We start from the raw sequence: 18,488 nt of genomic DNA, 5'->3' as shown, positions 1-18,488 counted from the left end.
TGACAGGCATTAAAAAGAGAAAGATCGTGAGTTACAAATCGGTTTATACAGGAGAAGAATTTAATATAAAAAAATGCATTACATGTGATACTAAGTATGTGACCTATGTTTTAGAATGTCCTTGTCCATTACAATATGTAGGAAGAACCAAAAGGAACTTGAGTACTAGACTAAAAGAACATGTAGCAAATATTTTGAAGGGTAAAAAGGATCATAGCGTTTCACGACACTTTAAGGAACATCACAACTCGGCCCCTAGGGGAATGAAGTTTTGTGGTATAGACACGGTGGATTCCCATTGGAGAGGAAGTGATAGGGTAAAGAGTATTTCGCAAAATGAGACATATTGGATTTTTAGATTAAATACTCTGAAACCGAACAGTTTAAATATTGAATTGGATTTGAACTGTTTTATTTCGGATTTTTAATGTAACATATATTTTATGATTATTTTAGAATTAATATGTGATTTATATTTACCTTATAGGATATTGTTTTATAAAAATACCCCATATTTAATGAGGGAGGTGTATATGGATTCATGAATTTAACGAGTGGACCCATGGAGGTAATATAATATAATATAATATAAGATTGATATTTATAAAAGTAAGAAAAGGATGGTCTTAAATTCAGAAATTATTTGATGATGGGTATTTTAAGGGGTTTTAGTATAAAATAGAATAATATGTTTTATTAGGTGTTAGGAGATGTGTCTGGATATACGAATAATTGATGGAGGTAAATATTTATATGATTTATATAATTTAAATGGGGGGTTGTAAAAGATAATAGGACAGAATTAAAGAATTAATTTAGTATAAGGGTTGTTCTAAACTTTGACCAGTAGAGGTAGCTTTTAGTATGTGCAATATATAATTATGTATACATTAATTGAAATAGATTTTTAGAATGGTATTAGATCATATGGTGTATTTTTGACCAAAGGGGTGAGGTAGATAAATTTGTAGCACATACACGTGTTTGATAATATGGAGTATACACATGTATATCATTTACTGAAATGTTTTATCTGTATGCTGACGTTTTTAATGTAATCGATGTTGTATTTTGAATTGCATTCTCTTTGTGGTTAATTGCTCCATAATGGTACAGGATCTGGGACAAGATGTGAATAGCCTTTAGAACATAGCTTTCAGATCGTTTGTTGTAGTAAGGCATTATGTAGTTTAGTGAGGGCAGTTTTTCCAGCTTCCAAGATGGCGGTTCGAGGTGCCGTTAGTGTATGAAGGGCGGTACATAAGGAGTCGATGCGCAGACGTCCTTACCCTTCTGAAAAAGTCATAGAAAGTGACGAAACGCGTCAGGAACACGTGACGTCAGACGTATCGACGTTAACCGGAAGTGCGATCGCGGCCATCTTGGAAGTGGGAACATGTGGGCAATGTTTCCCTGAATCTGTGCACACTTACATCCCTGTGAGGAGGAGCTGTTTCCACCTAGATTTTATTATGTGGAGAAAATTGGTCGGAGGAGAAACTAACCCAGAGTGGTGTCCTGCCCTGATGTTTTGGATATAGGGTAATTACCCATCAGCATATGAGTTGGAGAGTGGTGTTTCTGGTTTTAGGGGATCACTGAGATACACACTTGCAGTGTTAATTGGGATTTGTTTTCACACATGGTGTTTTGACACTTTTTGTTATATGAGTGTGTTTCACTTACATTTATATTCACCATAGAAATTTTTGCATGTGTATAGATTCTCTGCTATAGAGTATACACATTCATACACATCTATAAAGGTTTTTGCATGCTGCGTGGCACGTGTGCTGTATTATATAAAAGGTATGACACTATGTCAAGTTTTTTCTTTTTGAGGTGTACTGTCATCAGGATTTGCGGATATTGAGAAGGAGTGTTTTATGAAAGAAGAAAGAAATTTAATTTTTACACCCGTGGGGATTATTATTATTTTTTGTATTTTTTTTGGTATATTTTTTTGGATTATATTTTTGTGGATTATTATATATTTTTTTTTTGGATTATCATTTCTTTGGATTATATATTTTGTATTTTTTGAATTTTGGACACTTGGGAAATTTAATTTTATAATTTTTTATTATTTTTATTATTTTTTGGTTCCATGTCTGTATGTAGTTTCTATTCGATAGATTTATTTGTTGGAAAGAAAAGTTTTATTATTTTGTTCAATTAGCCTTCAGGGGTGGAGGTGGATTACTTTTCTGGGTTATCATAAGGGGATTTGTTGCTGTGTTTAAATATTAATGGCCCAGTCATGTGAAGAATGAAGCCAAGATTCAGCAATACCAATTAAATCATAGTTCTCTTCATGCACCAAAGCTTCCAAATCACATATTTTGCTTGGCAGACTTCTGGCATTGGTGAATAAACACATTAATTCATTGACACCTTGAGCACACATATTTTACATACCCTGACATCAGTGATCAGTGGAAGTAAAACATGCCCTGGCATCACTGATCAGTGGAAGTAAAAGGTCCCCTGGAATCAGTGGTTAGTAAGAGTAAAACATACCCTGGAATCAGTGGTCAGCGGAATTAAAACATGACCTGCATCAATGGTCAGTGGGAGTAAAACCTGCCCTGGAATTAGTGGAGCATCGTTGCTGTACTGTGCCAGCTCAACCCACCCTATTGACTGTAATGTGGTGATAAGAGAACCTTTGCTTGTAACGCAGTAAACTCCCTGCTGTACAGTATATCAGCACAGAAAGACATCAATGAGTTAACATTATGGACTGTGCATTCAGCCAAAACTTTGCTGTTGGTGCTATATAAATTATGTATAATTATAATAACAATAATCATAAAATATAATAGACGCAAGATATAAAATCATTTTTTAGGTTTCTGAGAAAATCAGTGAATATGTGGATCATAAGTCCAAATGACTGTTACCTTATGGAGTGTATATGATACAGCTCCCACTTGCAATGGTGCTTCTGCCTAATTCCTTATTCCATATTTGTTACACTTGATCTAGAAGCCTTTCATTCAGAAATCTTCCATAACAGATTGATTATGGCAGTAGCTTAGTTCCCTTAAGACCTACATGGAGAATTAGGTCTTTCATAGCCAATACATTTTGAATTTACAGAGGCTCTCTACAACCTATTCAAGAGGAATGCCACTAATCCATACATGTGTTATGCTCACCAGATATTCTCAATGCAGTTGCAAAAAAAACAGTGCTTTCACTGAAAAACATCTATTGTTTCTGGGAGCCCTATGGCTTTACCATTCTCACATACTGCATATAAATATATAGGAATGTTTATATTTTCTCTATTGTATATGGTGCCTTGAAAAAGTATTCATACCCCTCGAAATTTTATACATTTTGTTATGTTACTACCAAAAACGTAAATATATTTTATTGGGATTTTATGTGATAGACCAGGGGTCTCCAAACTGTGGCCCAAGGGCTGGATATGGCCCTTTGCTACTCTTTATCTGGGCCTTGGAGCACTATTCTTCCCTCTGAGACCAACAATGGGGCAGCACTTCTTCCATTGAAACCAATTATGGTGTACTATTCTTCCCACTAGAACCAACGATGGTGTACTATTCTTCCAACTAATACCAATGATAGGACACTACACCTCCTACTGACCATCAACCCTTAGGCCATGTTTATTCTCACGCTGGGGCTAGGACATTTTCTATCCTCACTGCCCCTAATCCGGCCATCCTAAAGTCTGAAGGACCGTATACTAGCCCTTTGTTTGAAAAGTTTGGAGACCCCTGTGATAGACCAACACAAAGTGACACGTAATTGTGAAGTGGAAGGAAAACGATGAATGGTTTTCAAAAGATTTTTACAAATAAATATCTGAAAAGTGTGGCAGCATTTGTATTAAGCCCCACTAAGTCAATACTTTGTATAACCACCTTTTGCTACAATTACAGCTGCAAGTCTTTTTTTGGGGATGTCTCTTCCAGCTTTGCACATCTAGAGAGTGACATTTTTGTCCATTCTTCTTTGCAAAATAACTCAAGCTCTGTCAGATTTGATGGAGAGCGTCTGTGAACAGCAATTTTCAAGTCTTGCCACAGATTCTCAATTGGATTTAGGTCTGGACTTTGACTGGGCCATTCTAACACATGAATATGTTTTGTTCTAAACCATTCCATTGTAGCTCTGGCTGTATGTTTAGGTTCGTTGTCCTGCTAAAAGTTGAACCTCTGCCCCAGCCTTAAGTCTTTTGACTCTAACAGGTTTTCTTTTAAGATTGTCCTGTATTTGGCTCCATCCATCTTCCTATCAACTCTGACCAGCTTCCCTGTCCCTGCTGAAGAAAATCATCCCCACAACATGATGCTGCCACCATCATGTTTCACTGTGGGGATGGTGTATTCAGGTGCAGTGTTAGTTTTCTGCCACACATAGCATTTTGCTTTTAGGCCAAAAAGGTAAATTTTGGTCTCATCTGACCAGAGCACCTTCTTTCACATGTTTCCTGTGTCCCCAAATTGATTCTCGCAAACTGCAAATGTGACTTTCTTTCAACAATGGCCACTCTTTTATAAAGGCCAGATTTGTGGAGTGCACAAGTTAGCTGTCCTGTGGACAGATTCTCCCACCTGAGACATGGATCTCTGTAGCTTCTTCAGAGTTACCATGGGCCTCTTGGCTGCTTCTCTGGTTAATGCTCTCCTTGCCTGGTCTGTCAGTTTAGGTGGATGGCCATGTCTTGGTAGGTTTTCAGTTCTGCCATACTCTTTCCATTTTTTGATGCTGGTTTGAACAGTGCTCCGTGAGATGTTCAAAGCTTGGGATATTTTTTATAATCTAACCCTGCTTCTCCACAACTTTATCCCTGACCTGTCTTTAATGTTCCTTGGCCTTCATGATGCTGTTTGTTCACTAATGCTCTCTAACAAACCTCTGGGGGCTTCACAGAACAGCTGTATTTATACTGAGATTAAATTACACACAGGTGGACTCTATTTACTAATTAGGTGACTTCTAAAGGAAATTGATTGCGCTATATTTTAGTTAGGGGTATCAGAGTAAAGGGGGCTCAATACAAATGCTCGCCACACTTTTCAGATATTTATTTGTAAAAAATTTTGAAAACCATTTATCATTTTCCTTACACTAATTATGTGCCACTTTGTGTTGGTCTATCCCATAAAATCCCAATAAAATAAATTTATGTTTTTGGTTACAAAATGTGGAAAAGTTCAAGGGCTATGAATACTTTTTCATGGCACTGTAGATATTAGATTTGATTAAGGGGAAGTGTTGTACCCCCAAAACACAATGGCTGTTGCAATATAAAGTCTTTCAATGAGCTATGCAAGGGCAAACCCCATTAGCCTACAAACACTTGCTGAAGACCTTAATATTCAGGAAAGCTTTAATGTTTCCTTATTTGCAGTTGTTTCTTTAGAACAGGTCTTTGACAGACTGCAAGCTATTCTGAACAGATTAAAAGTGACAGTGGAGGGGGGAAATGTAAGGACGGACTCAGTTTTCCCTCATTAACATACAATCCAGAATGCACATCCTGAGATCATTTGTTAGGATAAACAGTGCACAGTTTACAGCTGATAAGGACATTTGCCATCATGGTTCACACAGAGTTATTTATGGTATGCATTACCTCTCTAACCCAAAACAACCCATTCAGTTTAAAATAGAAATGAAATGCTAAATAGTTGTTTATAGATATTCAAAAAAACATTATAAATACAGTGTTTCCCCTTTTTTATAAGAGACTTCATCCCCTCTGTTCTTAGCTGCATAAGAGCTAGGGAAGGAGAAACAAAAGAACACTGATCTACCCAGTGAAAGGCTGTGCAGGGAGTGTGTGTCAGGACAAGTCTGAGGAGAGCACACCGAGTTTCAGCATAGTTGTAGAACTGACCACACTGTGTTCTCCTGCCTAATGTGGTCAGTTTTTAATAGGAAAGCAGCGGGACTGTCAGGAACACCAGGGATTTCACACAAAGGAAGCAATGCAAGGAGAACAGGATAGTTTTTCATACAAGTACATGGTATAGCAGGCACATACCAGGAATATGAAATGATGGGTTTAGATATTCTTTAACATTGCATAGCAGGGTAGGGCCCCTATCACATGGGCAATCCGATCAGGTCCGCCTGTCAGTTTTTCTGGTAAACTTGATTAGATGGTATATGTATCACTATGACACAAGTCCATTTACACCCGCCTACTCCAACCCAATCTGTTCTGCTAAAAAAATGGAAGGGGATCCATTCCATCCTTCTGCGTGTGGTGGCTCTTGATGCACTGACTACAGCCTCAGTCCACTCCTTGTGAAAGTCCCCAACACTTTTGAATGGCCTTTTCCTGACAATCCTCTCCAGGCTGCAATCATCCCTGCTGCTTGTGCACCTTTTTCTTCCACACTTTTCCCTTCTACATATCTTTCTATTCATGTGCTTTGATACAGCACTTTGGGAACATCCAACATCTTTTGCAATTACCTTTTGAGGCTTTCCCTCCTTATGGAGGGTGTCAATGATGGTTTTCTGCACAACTGTCAGGTCAGAAGTTTTTCCCATGATTGTGATTCCTACTGAACCAGACTGAGAGACCATTTAAAGGCTCAGGAACCCTTTTCAGGTGTTATGGCTTATTTAGCTGATTATAGTGGGATACTTTGAGCCGAGAATATTGCACCTTTTCACAATATTCTAATTTTCTGAGATTGTGGATTTTGTATTTTCAAGAGCTGTAAGCCATACTCATCACAATTATGACAAATCACGGCTTGAACTATCTTGCTTTGCATGTAATGAGACTATCTTATATATTAGTTTCACCTTTTAAGTTGCATTACTGAAATAAATGAACTTTTGCACGATATTCTAATTTTTCGAGTTTCACCTGTATAATGTATTTTGCTGATATGAACTGAAAGTTTAATTGAGCTCTAGGACCACCTCACCAACCTGAATGCTGTGCATGATAAAAAATAAGGAAAATGTTATGGACTTATAGGCCAGGGAGAAATTCAGTTCACAAGGCTACCTACATTGTTTTAGTGTCAATGGCTATAGTTACAAGGAGAGTGGGACAAGAAGGTGCCATACTAAAAATGGGTTGTCATATAACTCAAGGCCCGTCTTGATTTCCTAGGTGGACAAAGCGACTGTATTGTATTCAGTTTCCATCTCCCATTGCAGAATAGCCTTTATACTATATTAAGTAGAGCAGATGCAGGTTTTATCCCCTACAAGGGCTTTAAGGCTTTCTGGGACCTTGGTGAGAAGATCAGGACAGGACATTTGTGTCTTGAGCTGTTGTCACTGGCTTAAGTGATTATTCCTGTATCATTACAGTGAATCCACTAGATGACATAAGAAACAAGTTTGGCAAGTTATTCCATTATAAACTTGACTTGCTTTACTACCACATATTTGATAGCTCTCTTCCAGTCCTGTTTCCTTCAGTTCAAGAGTGAGCTGACAGTTTTTATATGCAGAAACAAAGTAAAAATGTAAATTCTGACCCGCTGATTAAACATTGTACACTTTCTTCACCATGACAGCAATTTTCAGTATTGCCTGCTGTGAATTATCCTATTTATAAAGATCACTTGCATCTCCCAGCGGAAAACCAGCTTGCCATGTTTCACACCATGACTTGTCAAAGACCTTCACATAGGCTACACCTGAAGTTTTAGAAAGCTTAGCGATAGCATGACGCCTCTACTGAATGTGAAAATATCTTTTGAGTCTACTATGATATATGAGAATGTAGGACATATAAGAATAGACAAAATAATAATATCCTACCTACAGAGAGCTGACATGTTCAGAAGAAACACAGCAGGGTCTTGCAAGTCACTGCTGCGACTAACAAAGAAGTCAGCAAACTTTGGGAATGTTATTGCTGTTAGAAAATACAATGATTTATATATACAGAACCTGTAGGCACCAAATGTCCCAGTTCACAGTAAGTTTCCTAAAATGTACAAAATGTAAAATGTACGAAAATTTTTTTTTTTTTAAAGAAAGATTTTAAAGGGGTAACTGCCCAAATGGAAAAAAGTACAAAGGTATAATCAGGCACATTTAATGCAATGTACACTCACCAGCCACTTTATTAGGTACATCTGTTCAATTGCTTGGTAACACAAATTGCTAATCTACCAATCACATGGCAGCAACTCAGTGCTTTTAGTCATGTAGATGTGGTGAAGATAACTTGCTGAAATACAAACCGAGCATCAGAATGGGGAAGAAAGGGGATTTAAGTTACTTTGAACGTGGCGTAGTTGTTGGTGCCAGACGAGCTGGTCTGAGTATTTCAAAAACTGCTGATCTACTGAGATTTTCACGCACAGCCACCTCTAGGATTTACAGAGAACGGTCTGAAAAAGAGAAAATATCCAGTGAGTTGTGTGGATGAAAATGCCTTGTTGATGTTAGAAGTCAGAGGAGAATAGGTAGACTGGTTGCTGCGACATTAAGATGGCAGATCAGATTTGGAAAAATCAATATGAAAGCATAGATCCATCCTGCCTGGTATCAACGGTTCAGGCTGGTGGTGGTGTAAGGGTGTGGGTGATATTTTTACCCAGGGCGAACATGCCAAATTGCGCCCCCCCCAAGATGTATGAACATTATGTGTCAGCAAAAAAAAAACCCCAAAACAAATTGAACACCAATCTGCATGCTAAGCATAAATTCACCCTCCTCCCAGTACAAATCCGCACCCCTGCTGAAATACTCCCTCCAAGCACAAATCTTTCTCCCCATCCTGCCTCCCAACACAAATCCCCCCCACATTACTTCTCCCCAAATTTCCCCTCCTAGAACAATTCTTACCCGCTGCCGACCCCCAAATTCCTCCTTCCAACACAAATTCCTTTCCTCCAATCTGCTCATGGTGCCCCCCCCCCCACCTCACAGTGCCCAGGGCAGCCCCCTGACCACCCCTTGTCCCAGCCCTGCTAGCAAGGTGTACCTAATAAAATGGCCGGTGAGTGCATAAAGCATTTGAGGTGCAAAGAACTTATAGCTGATATGACAGAAGGATGTGTTTATCGTATCCATTGGATATTTTAGCAATAAATTCTCTAGCTCTATCCATATTTTTATAGAGGTCATTTTTGTATGTGTTTATTTTACAAACAATACTTTTGGGGCAATTAAGTTTCTTCTGTTGTAGCAAGAGCAGTGTGACTCAAATACGCAGTTGAGGCATGTCTCGAACCCATGACTGGAATCCTTATCAACAAAAATGTTTTAAATGCATGACACCAATTGGTCAGTTTGCATGTCAGAATCCAATTTTATTTGAAATATTTTTTAGACTGATCCTTTAAACATGTTGTACCTGCAGATATTGTATATGGTCAAATATTTTCTCATGCAGAACATCTGTCTTTAGTTTTCATTTGGCATTCATGCTTTGTCCAAAATGAGTCACAGATGCTCAGTGAGTTCTACAGGCATTACATAGTGTAAATATCTATTGATGCATAGCCTACTGACAGTAGCAGAAGACCTCAACCCACTGGACTGAGCTGCGAAGGCTATAATGGAGGGGGGAGTACTTGTTGCCTGGTTGTCCTTATTAAAAACTGAAGGAACCTACACTGCAGTTAATAGTATTGGAGGTTAGGGGAGTAGATCTGAAAGGGCTAACAAAAGAATCCCTGGAAGAAAATCATGGGAGATGGGACTTTTGAGATCTTGAAAACAAATTAGGTTGGCATTCCCCAAAATCAAATCCTTGTCCACAGGCTGGAGTTTTGGTACAGGCATGCACCTAATAAAATGTAAACAAGAACATGACAATGATCTAGATATTATCTTTGAATGTGGCTCTGAAGATGGAATATAGCTAATTTGAGAAAACTGAGAAAACTCAAAGAAATTATGAAGAACTGGAAAATAAGTATTTCAGCTGTACAGAAAATTAGATAAATAGGTTAGTAATAAGGAAGTCAAATGCATATACAGTTTTGTACAGTGAGGTCAAGTGTGGGACAGGTTTAATTCACTAATCTACTTAGCTCTATCGGTGAAAAATATGTAGACTAAAAGGAAGAGAATTGCCAGGAACCAGGTTCATCCATTGGTGTGTTCAGCAATTGGATTTAACTATCGACAAACAGTATTCTTCACCAATCTGACTCCAACTTTCTCTTGTTGCAGTTGCCAGATCAGCTTTGCAGGTTGGAGCCTTGTCATGGATCATTTTCTTTAATTTCCACCATAGATTTTTCAATTGAATTGAGGTCCAGACTATTTGCAGGCCAGGCCATTGACATTATTTGTCTTTCTTGAAGGAAAGTTTTCACAGCTTTTGCCCTATGGCAAGATGCATTATCATCCTGAAAAATGATGTCATCATCACCAAACATCCTTTCAATTGATGGAATAAGAAAGTGTCTAAAATATCATTATAAAGTTTAATGACTGTCATCTCCCATGTACCTTTACTTGATATGCAACCCTATATCATCAATGATTGTGGAAATTTGCATGTTTTCTTCAGGCAGTCATCTTTATACATTTCATTGGAACGGCACCAAACAAAAGTTCCAGCATCATCACCCTGCCCAATGCAGATTCGGGATTCATCCCTAAATATCACTTTCACCAAGTCATCCACAGTCCATGATTGCTTTTCTTTAGCCCACTGTAACCTTGTTTTTTTCTGTTTAGGTGTTAATGATGATTTTTGTTTGGCTTTTCTGTATGTAAATCCCATTTCCTTTAGGCAATGTCTTACTGTTCAGTCACAGACATTGACTTCAGTTTCTGCCCATTTGTTCCTCACTTGTTTTGTTGTGTATTTTCTGTTTTCAAGGCATATTGCTTTAAGTTTTCTATCTTGAAGCTTGGATGTCTTCCTTTGTCTACCAGTACGCTTTCCTTTTACAACCTTCCCGTTTGATTTGTACTTGGTCCAGATTTTAGACGCAGCTGACTGGGAACAACCAACCTCTTTTGCAACATTTTGTGATGATTTACTTTCTTGAAGTTTTATAATCCTCTCCTTTGTTTCAACTGACCTCTCTCATGTTGGAGCCATGATTCATGTCAATCAGCTTGGTGCAACAGCTCACCAAGGTGTGCAAACACTCTTTTTAACTGCAGAGTAATTAGCATATGTAATCTGATGCAGATGTTTGTTTTAGAATTGCAAAGTACATAGTGATTCCATAATGTTTTCCTCAGAATTGAGTGATTACATATTTTTTTTCCTCAGCTTGATCTGCAAAAACATTTGCAATTGACTACAGTTTTCTTAGTTTTTTTCTTTTTTTTAAGTGTTTCTTAAATCCAGAAGGTTGGAATGTTAAATGAAATTGAATTGAGTGAACATTTTCCAAGAGTGGTGATTTCATACTTTTTGCCAAGGGTTTTATAGGCTACACTACTATTTTAATGCTGGTTCCATGGCAAGAACCTTTGGATACTCCCTTCAACCATGCCACAGTCTTTAGCTCACCCTTGCAAGAGAACATGCTTCTGTTAGTTAAGTACACATAATCCTGCGCTTATGTTTCTGTGGACAGCCGAGTAGTTGGAAAATTAGGAGTTAGTTTATTATTATACAAAAATATATATAAATATACTCCTAAATATAAAAAATTTTCATGTACCATACTCTACAATTTTTTTTGATGCAAATATAAAAAAAAGAAAAACTGTGTTTATTATTTTGAACTGTAATGTTATCAATTTGTTTATTTTATATAGATACAGAAGCGGAGAGAAATGCACTAAGAGAGCAGGTGTATCCCAAACTGAGAGAATTCTGCAGAGAAAACTATGGCATGGAATTCCAGGTATATTTCTTATATATGATTTTATATGACTAAACAATTTGTACTCCCCCTTCTCCATTCTACTCTTTTTTTCATAACAAATGAAATCTAGAACAAACAGATCCGTGTATGATATTTTACAGTAGCCAACACACCTAGTACATAAAGTATAACAAAGAGGCTCACTCACAACATGGCTACATGCATTAGGACCCTTCAAGAGCCCCACAAGCATGTTCAGCATAAAGAGATTGCAAAAGGCAAAAAAAAAGTCTGCTTGGTAGCTACTATATTTAGTAAAAAAATGTTTTTCTGATAAACACATATAGAAAGACATCTCAATGCAAACAAAAATATCAAAAGCCCAACATTACTCATTTAAAATATTAACAGCTTTAATCTATTCCAACCCCCTGGTGCAACAAAAGAAGGTGGAAAAATTCAAAACATCTTTCATATTTTCACCAGTTCAGAAGCTTTTAAAATTTGTTTAAAACTGCCTGTGTTAAAATGTCAACTTCAGTAACCACTTGAAGACCAAGCCTATACTGACAATTCTCTCCTACATCTAAAAATCAGTATTTTTTGCTAGAAAATTACTCAGAACCTCCAACAATTATATATTTTTTTTAATCAGAGGCTCTAGAGAATAAAATGGTGGGTGACACAATTTTTTATGTCACACGGTAATTGTGCAGTGGTTTTTCAAATGCAATTTTTTGGGGAAAAATACACTAATGAATTCTAATGCACAAAAAATATAAATATGGTAATAAATATAAAAGATAATACTATGCTCAGTAAATAGATACCTAACACATCACATTCAAGACAAACACAAATCTAAGTGTAGAAATGTATTAAAAACAAAGGGTTAAAACATATTGCATTCACTGCATACCCACATGAACTGTAGAGCTTTGCAGGCAAGCAGCTGGATGACAGAGTTCAGCTGGGAAGCTGCTGGTGAGAAGTGAAGCTGTGCTGCTGCAGCATGGGACACAAGCTCTGTAGCAGCTTCTGGTGTACACAAATGCCTCAGCTGTGGCTGGCTGTGATTGGGAACCTCCAGTAGACTGGGTAATGAGGGCATAAAAGGAGCTTGGCTTTTTATGCATTTCTTTTTATGCCTCTTTATCAAACCAAAGGATAGGATTGGGCAGATTTTGATCCTACCTAAATACTGATAGATGGAAGTGATCTGTTCTTTTGCTTAATTTAAGAGCAGAATGGCAACCCACATATCGTTACGAGGACCTGGCTGGGTTATAGTAAAAAAGGGAAGTAGAATGCTAGAAACAATTGGAGCATAAAAAATAAAAAATGGGAAAAATGAAAAAATGAATAAATAGCCAAGATGTTTGGCGGAAAAACACGGGAGAAAAGAAGAAAATAAAAATAAGAAATAATGGTGAATATTTTTAAAAAATTAATGAAAAAACAGACAACTATATAAGAAAAATAAAACAAGAATGGTCAAGAAGACTCCATAAGAGGATGGCAACCTAAATTTTTCCAGATGGGGATTGTTATATTATAGATGTTGCTAAAATAAATTTACCCATCTGATATTAATACAAATTTTTGAAAATTGAACAATATATGACAATATGAATTGGAAATACAAAACACACGAATAGGATGATGACCTTAAATATTCAAAACTGATCTAGTGACATCTCTCCGTTATTTACATGACCTATGACTGTATGATTGTATTGACTTATCTCCTTGTTTAGTCTGTGAGGACTCAAAGTGTTTAACCCTTTGAGGACCATAAGATTTGGAACGCCAAAAGAATCAATTTTTTTGTTTTTAAAGTTCGTACACTTCAGTTGCTGTAACTAAGCCATTTCATGAAATAATTGGCAAAAAGCTAGATCCATTTGTTGTTTGTTGATAAGAACTAATATTTTTACTCAAACCAAAAAAAAAAAAAGAGTTTTAAGTTCTTAATCAGATGATACACGCAATTAAAAACATGGGACAAATACGTCCCTTGGTCCTCAAAGGGTTAAGGAAAAAAATCTAAAACAGTCTCACATGCACAGAGCCTAATGAGGTGTTCAACTTTGGTACAGTGAGATGGTATGCTCCCCAACACCCAAACCTGAAGTACTCGGATAGACTATCCGTGGGTCTCTTTGAAGTGCCTTGGCACACTGTAGTTGGTACTACCTTGTTCAATGGCCCAGTAATGTTTGCCAAACCTAGCTCTTAAGTGCCCTGAAGGTACGACCCACATACAATAGACCACATGGATCACACTGCAAACAATAAATGACAAATTTGGTAGAACAACTGAAAAAATGGGAAACTGAATACATTTTGTTGTGGGCTTTAAAATTATTTTTCCTATGTTGCATGAATGGACATATTAGGCATTTTGGGTACCGGCATTGAAACATGCTAACCAGATTACAGAAAAAAATGCCTGCACTGTGTGGTGTTTTTACTAAACTGAGTTTTTATTTACTTGGAGCTATGGGACTTTTAAAATTATGGGCCTTCCTGTATGTAACCATGGGCCTGGTGGGAATAAGTTGACCTAATTTTGGGTTCTACCTTAAGATGTTCCAGTATTTGTCTAGAACATTTTTGATGTGTCTGTATTTGGAGTGAAACTGAGTAATGAACTGTAATGAAGTGGGATCACAACTGGATGTTAGGGCTTTGTTCTTCTCCTGTGTTTGTAGATGTGTAGTGAATGTCTCAACTATTAGGGTGGTTAAATACCCTTTACTGGTAAATATTTCTTTCATGACCTCACTGTGTAGGATATAATCTTTATCTAGAGTGCAATTCCTATGTAAATGCTGGGAATATTCATTTTCCACCTAGAGTGGTGACAACTGTTAAAGTGGACATAAAAGTTCCCAGCGGTGGGTTTGAAATTATTTTTAGGTATAATGCTTATTCCAGCATGGTCCAAAATGAGGTCCAAGAACACTAAATATTGGGTATCACTAACATGAGCAAATGATAAACCAAATTCATTTTTGTTACAATACGTAACAAATTCCAAATTGGTAGAAAGGGAACCATCCCATATGGTTGCAATATTATCGATGTACCTGCCAAAAATACTATACGGGTGGCAAAAGGATTGTGATGATAGATGTATCGGTGCTCCCACAACCCCATTGTCAGATTGCCCAACATGGTGCAAAACGTGCTTCCATTGCAGTGCCTGTTGTCTGTATATACAATTGAAATTGAAAAAATGATGCTCCTGGCAGAACCTAATGGCCTCTAAAATAAAACTGGCTTTTTTGTGATTGATTTAAGAGTGATGGGAAAGAAACAATTCTATAGACTTTGGGCTGATGTCATGTGAAATGGACGTATAAAGGGAGGGTACTGTTAATGAAAGTCAGCAGTAGGAGGGTTTGCAAGTATAGTAGGCGAGAATATCTAGAAGATATGAGGAATCACGAACATAGGAAGGCAATTCTTGCACCAATGGCTGAAGAAAGCTGCCTATGTACTGGGAAAGACCATTAGTGATATTTCCCATAGAGGCCACCATAGACCTACAAGGGAGTTTGACAGTATCTTTGTGGATGTGGTAGAAATCTGTTAGAAGTTTTTTTTGCTCCCTGTCTTTATCACCCAGTCTGCTGGAGGTTCCTATCCACAGCCAAGGCATTTGTGTACATTGGAATCCACTACAGAGCTTGCATCCCATGCTGCAACCGCATAGCCTCTCTTCTCACCAGCAGCTTCCCAGCTGAACTCAGTTATCCAGCTGCTTGCCTGCTGACCTCTGCCGTTCATGTGGGTCCCTGGAGGTTTTCTTCTTCTGGTTATGTGACAAGCCTTTGCCACATACTATGTAGTGAGTGCCATCTGTTTTTAACCTTTTGTTTTTAATACATTTCTTTGCTTAGATGGAGTTGCCCTCTTGTGTGTGTTTTAAATAAGTGCATTAGGTTGCTTAAGATCTATATACAGAGGAGCAGCATTTATCAACTGTGATTATAGCTGGTTTTTGTCAGCGGTATAGCCTTTTTTGTTTTTGGGACATGTCACGTTTTAAAATTGCGCATGCTTGTGGAATGGCAACAAACTGTTACTTAAAAATCTCCATAGGTGACGCTGTAAAAGACTTTACAGGTTACCAGTTTAGATTCACACATGAGGTCTGGTGTTAGAATTATTGCTCTTGCTATAGTGTTCACAGCAATACCACACATGTGTGGTGTGACCACCGTTTACATGTGCATGCACTATCTACGTATGCATTTGCCTTTGAATGTGAGCACGGGGGGGGGGGGGGCACTTTAACATTGTTATTATTATTATTTATTTTGTTACTTTTTTTATTTTTACACTGCCCATTTAATTTTTTTGATCGCATTTATTGCTATAACAAGGAATGAAAACTCCTCTTGTGATAGCAATAACCATGACAGGCCGTCTTTATTGTGAGATCTGGAGTCTATTAGACCCCAGATCTCTCCTCTGCTTTCCCAAACCAAGAATGGCTTGTTTACATTCTGGAGAAATTGGACGTGACAAAATACTTGTGGCTTCTGGTTTCTTATACCAAAGAGATGATTGGGGAAGATCTGGTCCCTGTTCAGCTCTATGGTAAGCTGGTGGAACCTCCAACTTCAGTCCTGGGCTCCCTGGTGGGATGGGAGAGCCCAGAATGGCACCTGAGGGCAACAGAAGGTGGGGGCCCCTTCCTCCCTCTGTAAAAGCAATCCAGCGGCTCATTAGCTGCTAGGGTTGCTTTCACATGAAAGATCATTACTGGCTCTAAAAAGAAAAGATACAAAAAAGGTATAACCACTTCAACCTATCATGGTACAGGTTTGTTGCAGGGGCTGAAGTGGTTAATTTGAAGTTGACTTCTTATATCAATTCCTCCACTCTTGGTGTGGGTGGCAGAATCCACTTTTGGGTAAGTCATTTTCAAACAAGGAACAATGTTCAAATCAAATCCCAATCTCATATTGACTTGAATATCTGGAACCTCTAGATGCCCCAGAAAGCATGTATATGTTATCTTCTCTTGAGAGCTTATTGTGAGACACATTTGTAAATACTGATAAAAACTTTGTTAATTATAGAAACCTCTTCCCATGGCTGTTAAAGTGATTTTAGGGAATCATTAAAAGGACAAGTGCCCAAGTCTTAAAATACCCCATTGTTTCCAGAGAGCAAATCCCTCCAACTTTGCCACTTCCTTATACATATAGTTACTCCATATATGTTTAAAATAAGTAAAGGCCTTAATCTCTAATAATTTCTTAACCAATCTCCAAATTTTATTAAACAAATAGAAAATTGGGGTTCAACCAGAAAAAAATAAATCCCCTTCTCAAACATCTCTGTTAGATCCACCTATCCCAGCCAAAAAATGTTGCATCAGCATGGCTATAAAATATATCCATGGATTGAGGGTAGCAACACCACCTTCATGAACTGGATACTGCAATGTTTCTATGCATATTTCTGGTACTAGTTTCTTCCATATAAACAATACTATTAATTAAGCATCATCTCCATCCCATGGAGTGTAAAGTTTGATCTAGAGCGAAAATAGCCTACAATATTCAATTTTGCTCCCATTCGAATATACTTGCAGTTTCACAGGATAAATATTTCTACAATTTTGTTATACATTTTGTTGTACAGTACATAATCTCTTTAATTCAATACAATGAACTATATCAACCTTTAGAATCCACCTCTTACTGAAGGTAAGTGAACTGTACAAGCCTATGTATCAATATGCTAACAACACCTGAATATGAAGAATAGCAAGAATGTATACCCTAAGTGCCAGTTCACAATATATATGTGGATTGGATGCGGTTTGAACTGCATCCAATCTGCATGACATGTGATATAACTTCTTCCTATGGTGCCTGTTCACATATGTCCGGTGCACCGCTAGTGCACATTCAGCGCAGATTGAAAAAGATTCCTGTCCGAACTCTGGGCAGTGTGGTCCAGTTCAGGTGCAGATTACAGGCTATTGACATCTATGCGAACTGTTCCTAAGCCGCACATGTCATCAGTTGTGAACAGGATAAAATCCTGACCTGAATCTGATCTATATCTGTCTTGAACCTGATCTTAACCTGAACTGCAGAACAACTACTTTATCAATTAGCTGTGAAACCTGAGCTTCAGTCTGCAATACACAGATTTGAATCAGCACTCAGTGTAAGTAAACCTTTGTAGGTACTCCACTGGGTATAATAAAACATGTCTTAGATTGTAAGCTCCAAGGAGCAGGCCCTCCTAACCCTCTTGTATTGAACTGTATTGTTGCTGTATTGTCTCCCTTTATATTGTAAAGCGCTGAGCAAGCTGTTGGCTCTATATAAATCCTGTATAATAATAATAATAATGTGTCTCTTGCAAATAAATTGCAGCAGGCTGGTATCATTTCAATAAAGGAAAAACCACATTCCACTTAAAGACATCCCCCATCGCTTGTACATTCGAAGGAACCATGTACTATTCATATTCCTAATACCCATTCCTAATAACAAAAAACATAGAAATAATTATAGTTTAATAACATATTTTTCACAATGCAAAAAACAGACCATATAAGGATTATAATGTGAGCTAACATTGTTTCCCATTAACAGCAACAGCTACTCACTAGCTAGAGGAGCCGAAATAAAAAATATCTACTACAATTTACATTGAACAATACAGTACATAGGTTACCATGTGTAAATCACAATGATAATA

General features: G+C 37.5%; 1 protein-coding gene across 1 annotated transcript in view; it reads left to right on the top strand.

Annotated features, from left to right (window-relative positions):
- The window catches only part of NWD2 (NACHT and WD repeat domain containing 2), a 368,048-nt gene that overhangs the window by 145,113 nt on the left and 204,447 nt on the right, over window positions 1–18,488 (top strand). The window contains exon 2 of the mRNA XM_089678379.1: window positions 11,701–11,789. Coding sequence (XP_089534505.1) covers window positions 11,701–11,789 — 89 coding nt within the window. The remainder of the gene's footprint in view (window positions 1–11,700; window positions 11,790–18,488) is intronic.

Source organism: Staurois parvus, unplaced genomic scaffold, assembly GCF_062004578.1.
Source record: "Staurois parvus isolate SC_StPar_1 unplaced genomic scaffold, SC_StPar_1.0 ptg000204l, whole genome shotgun sequence".
NCBI lineage: Eukaryota > Metazoa > Chordata > Amphibia > Anura > Ranidae > Staurois > Staurois parvus.
This window is presented reverse-complemented; position numbering and strand designations above follow the sequence as displayed.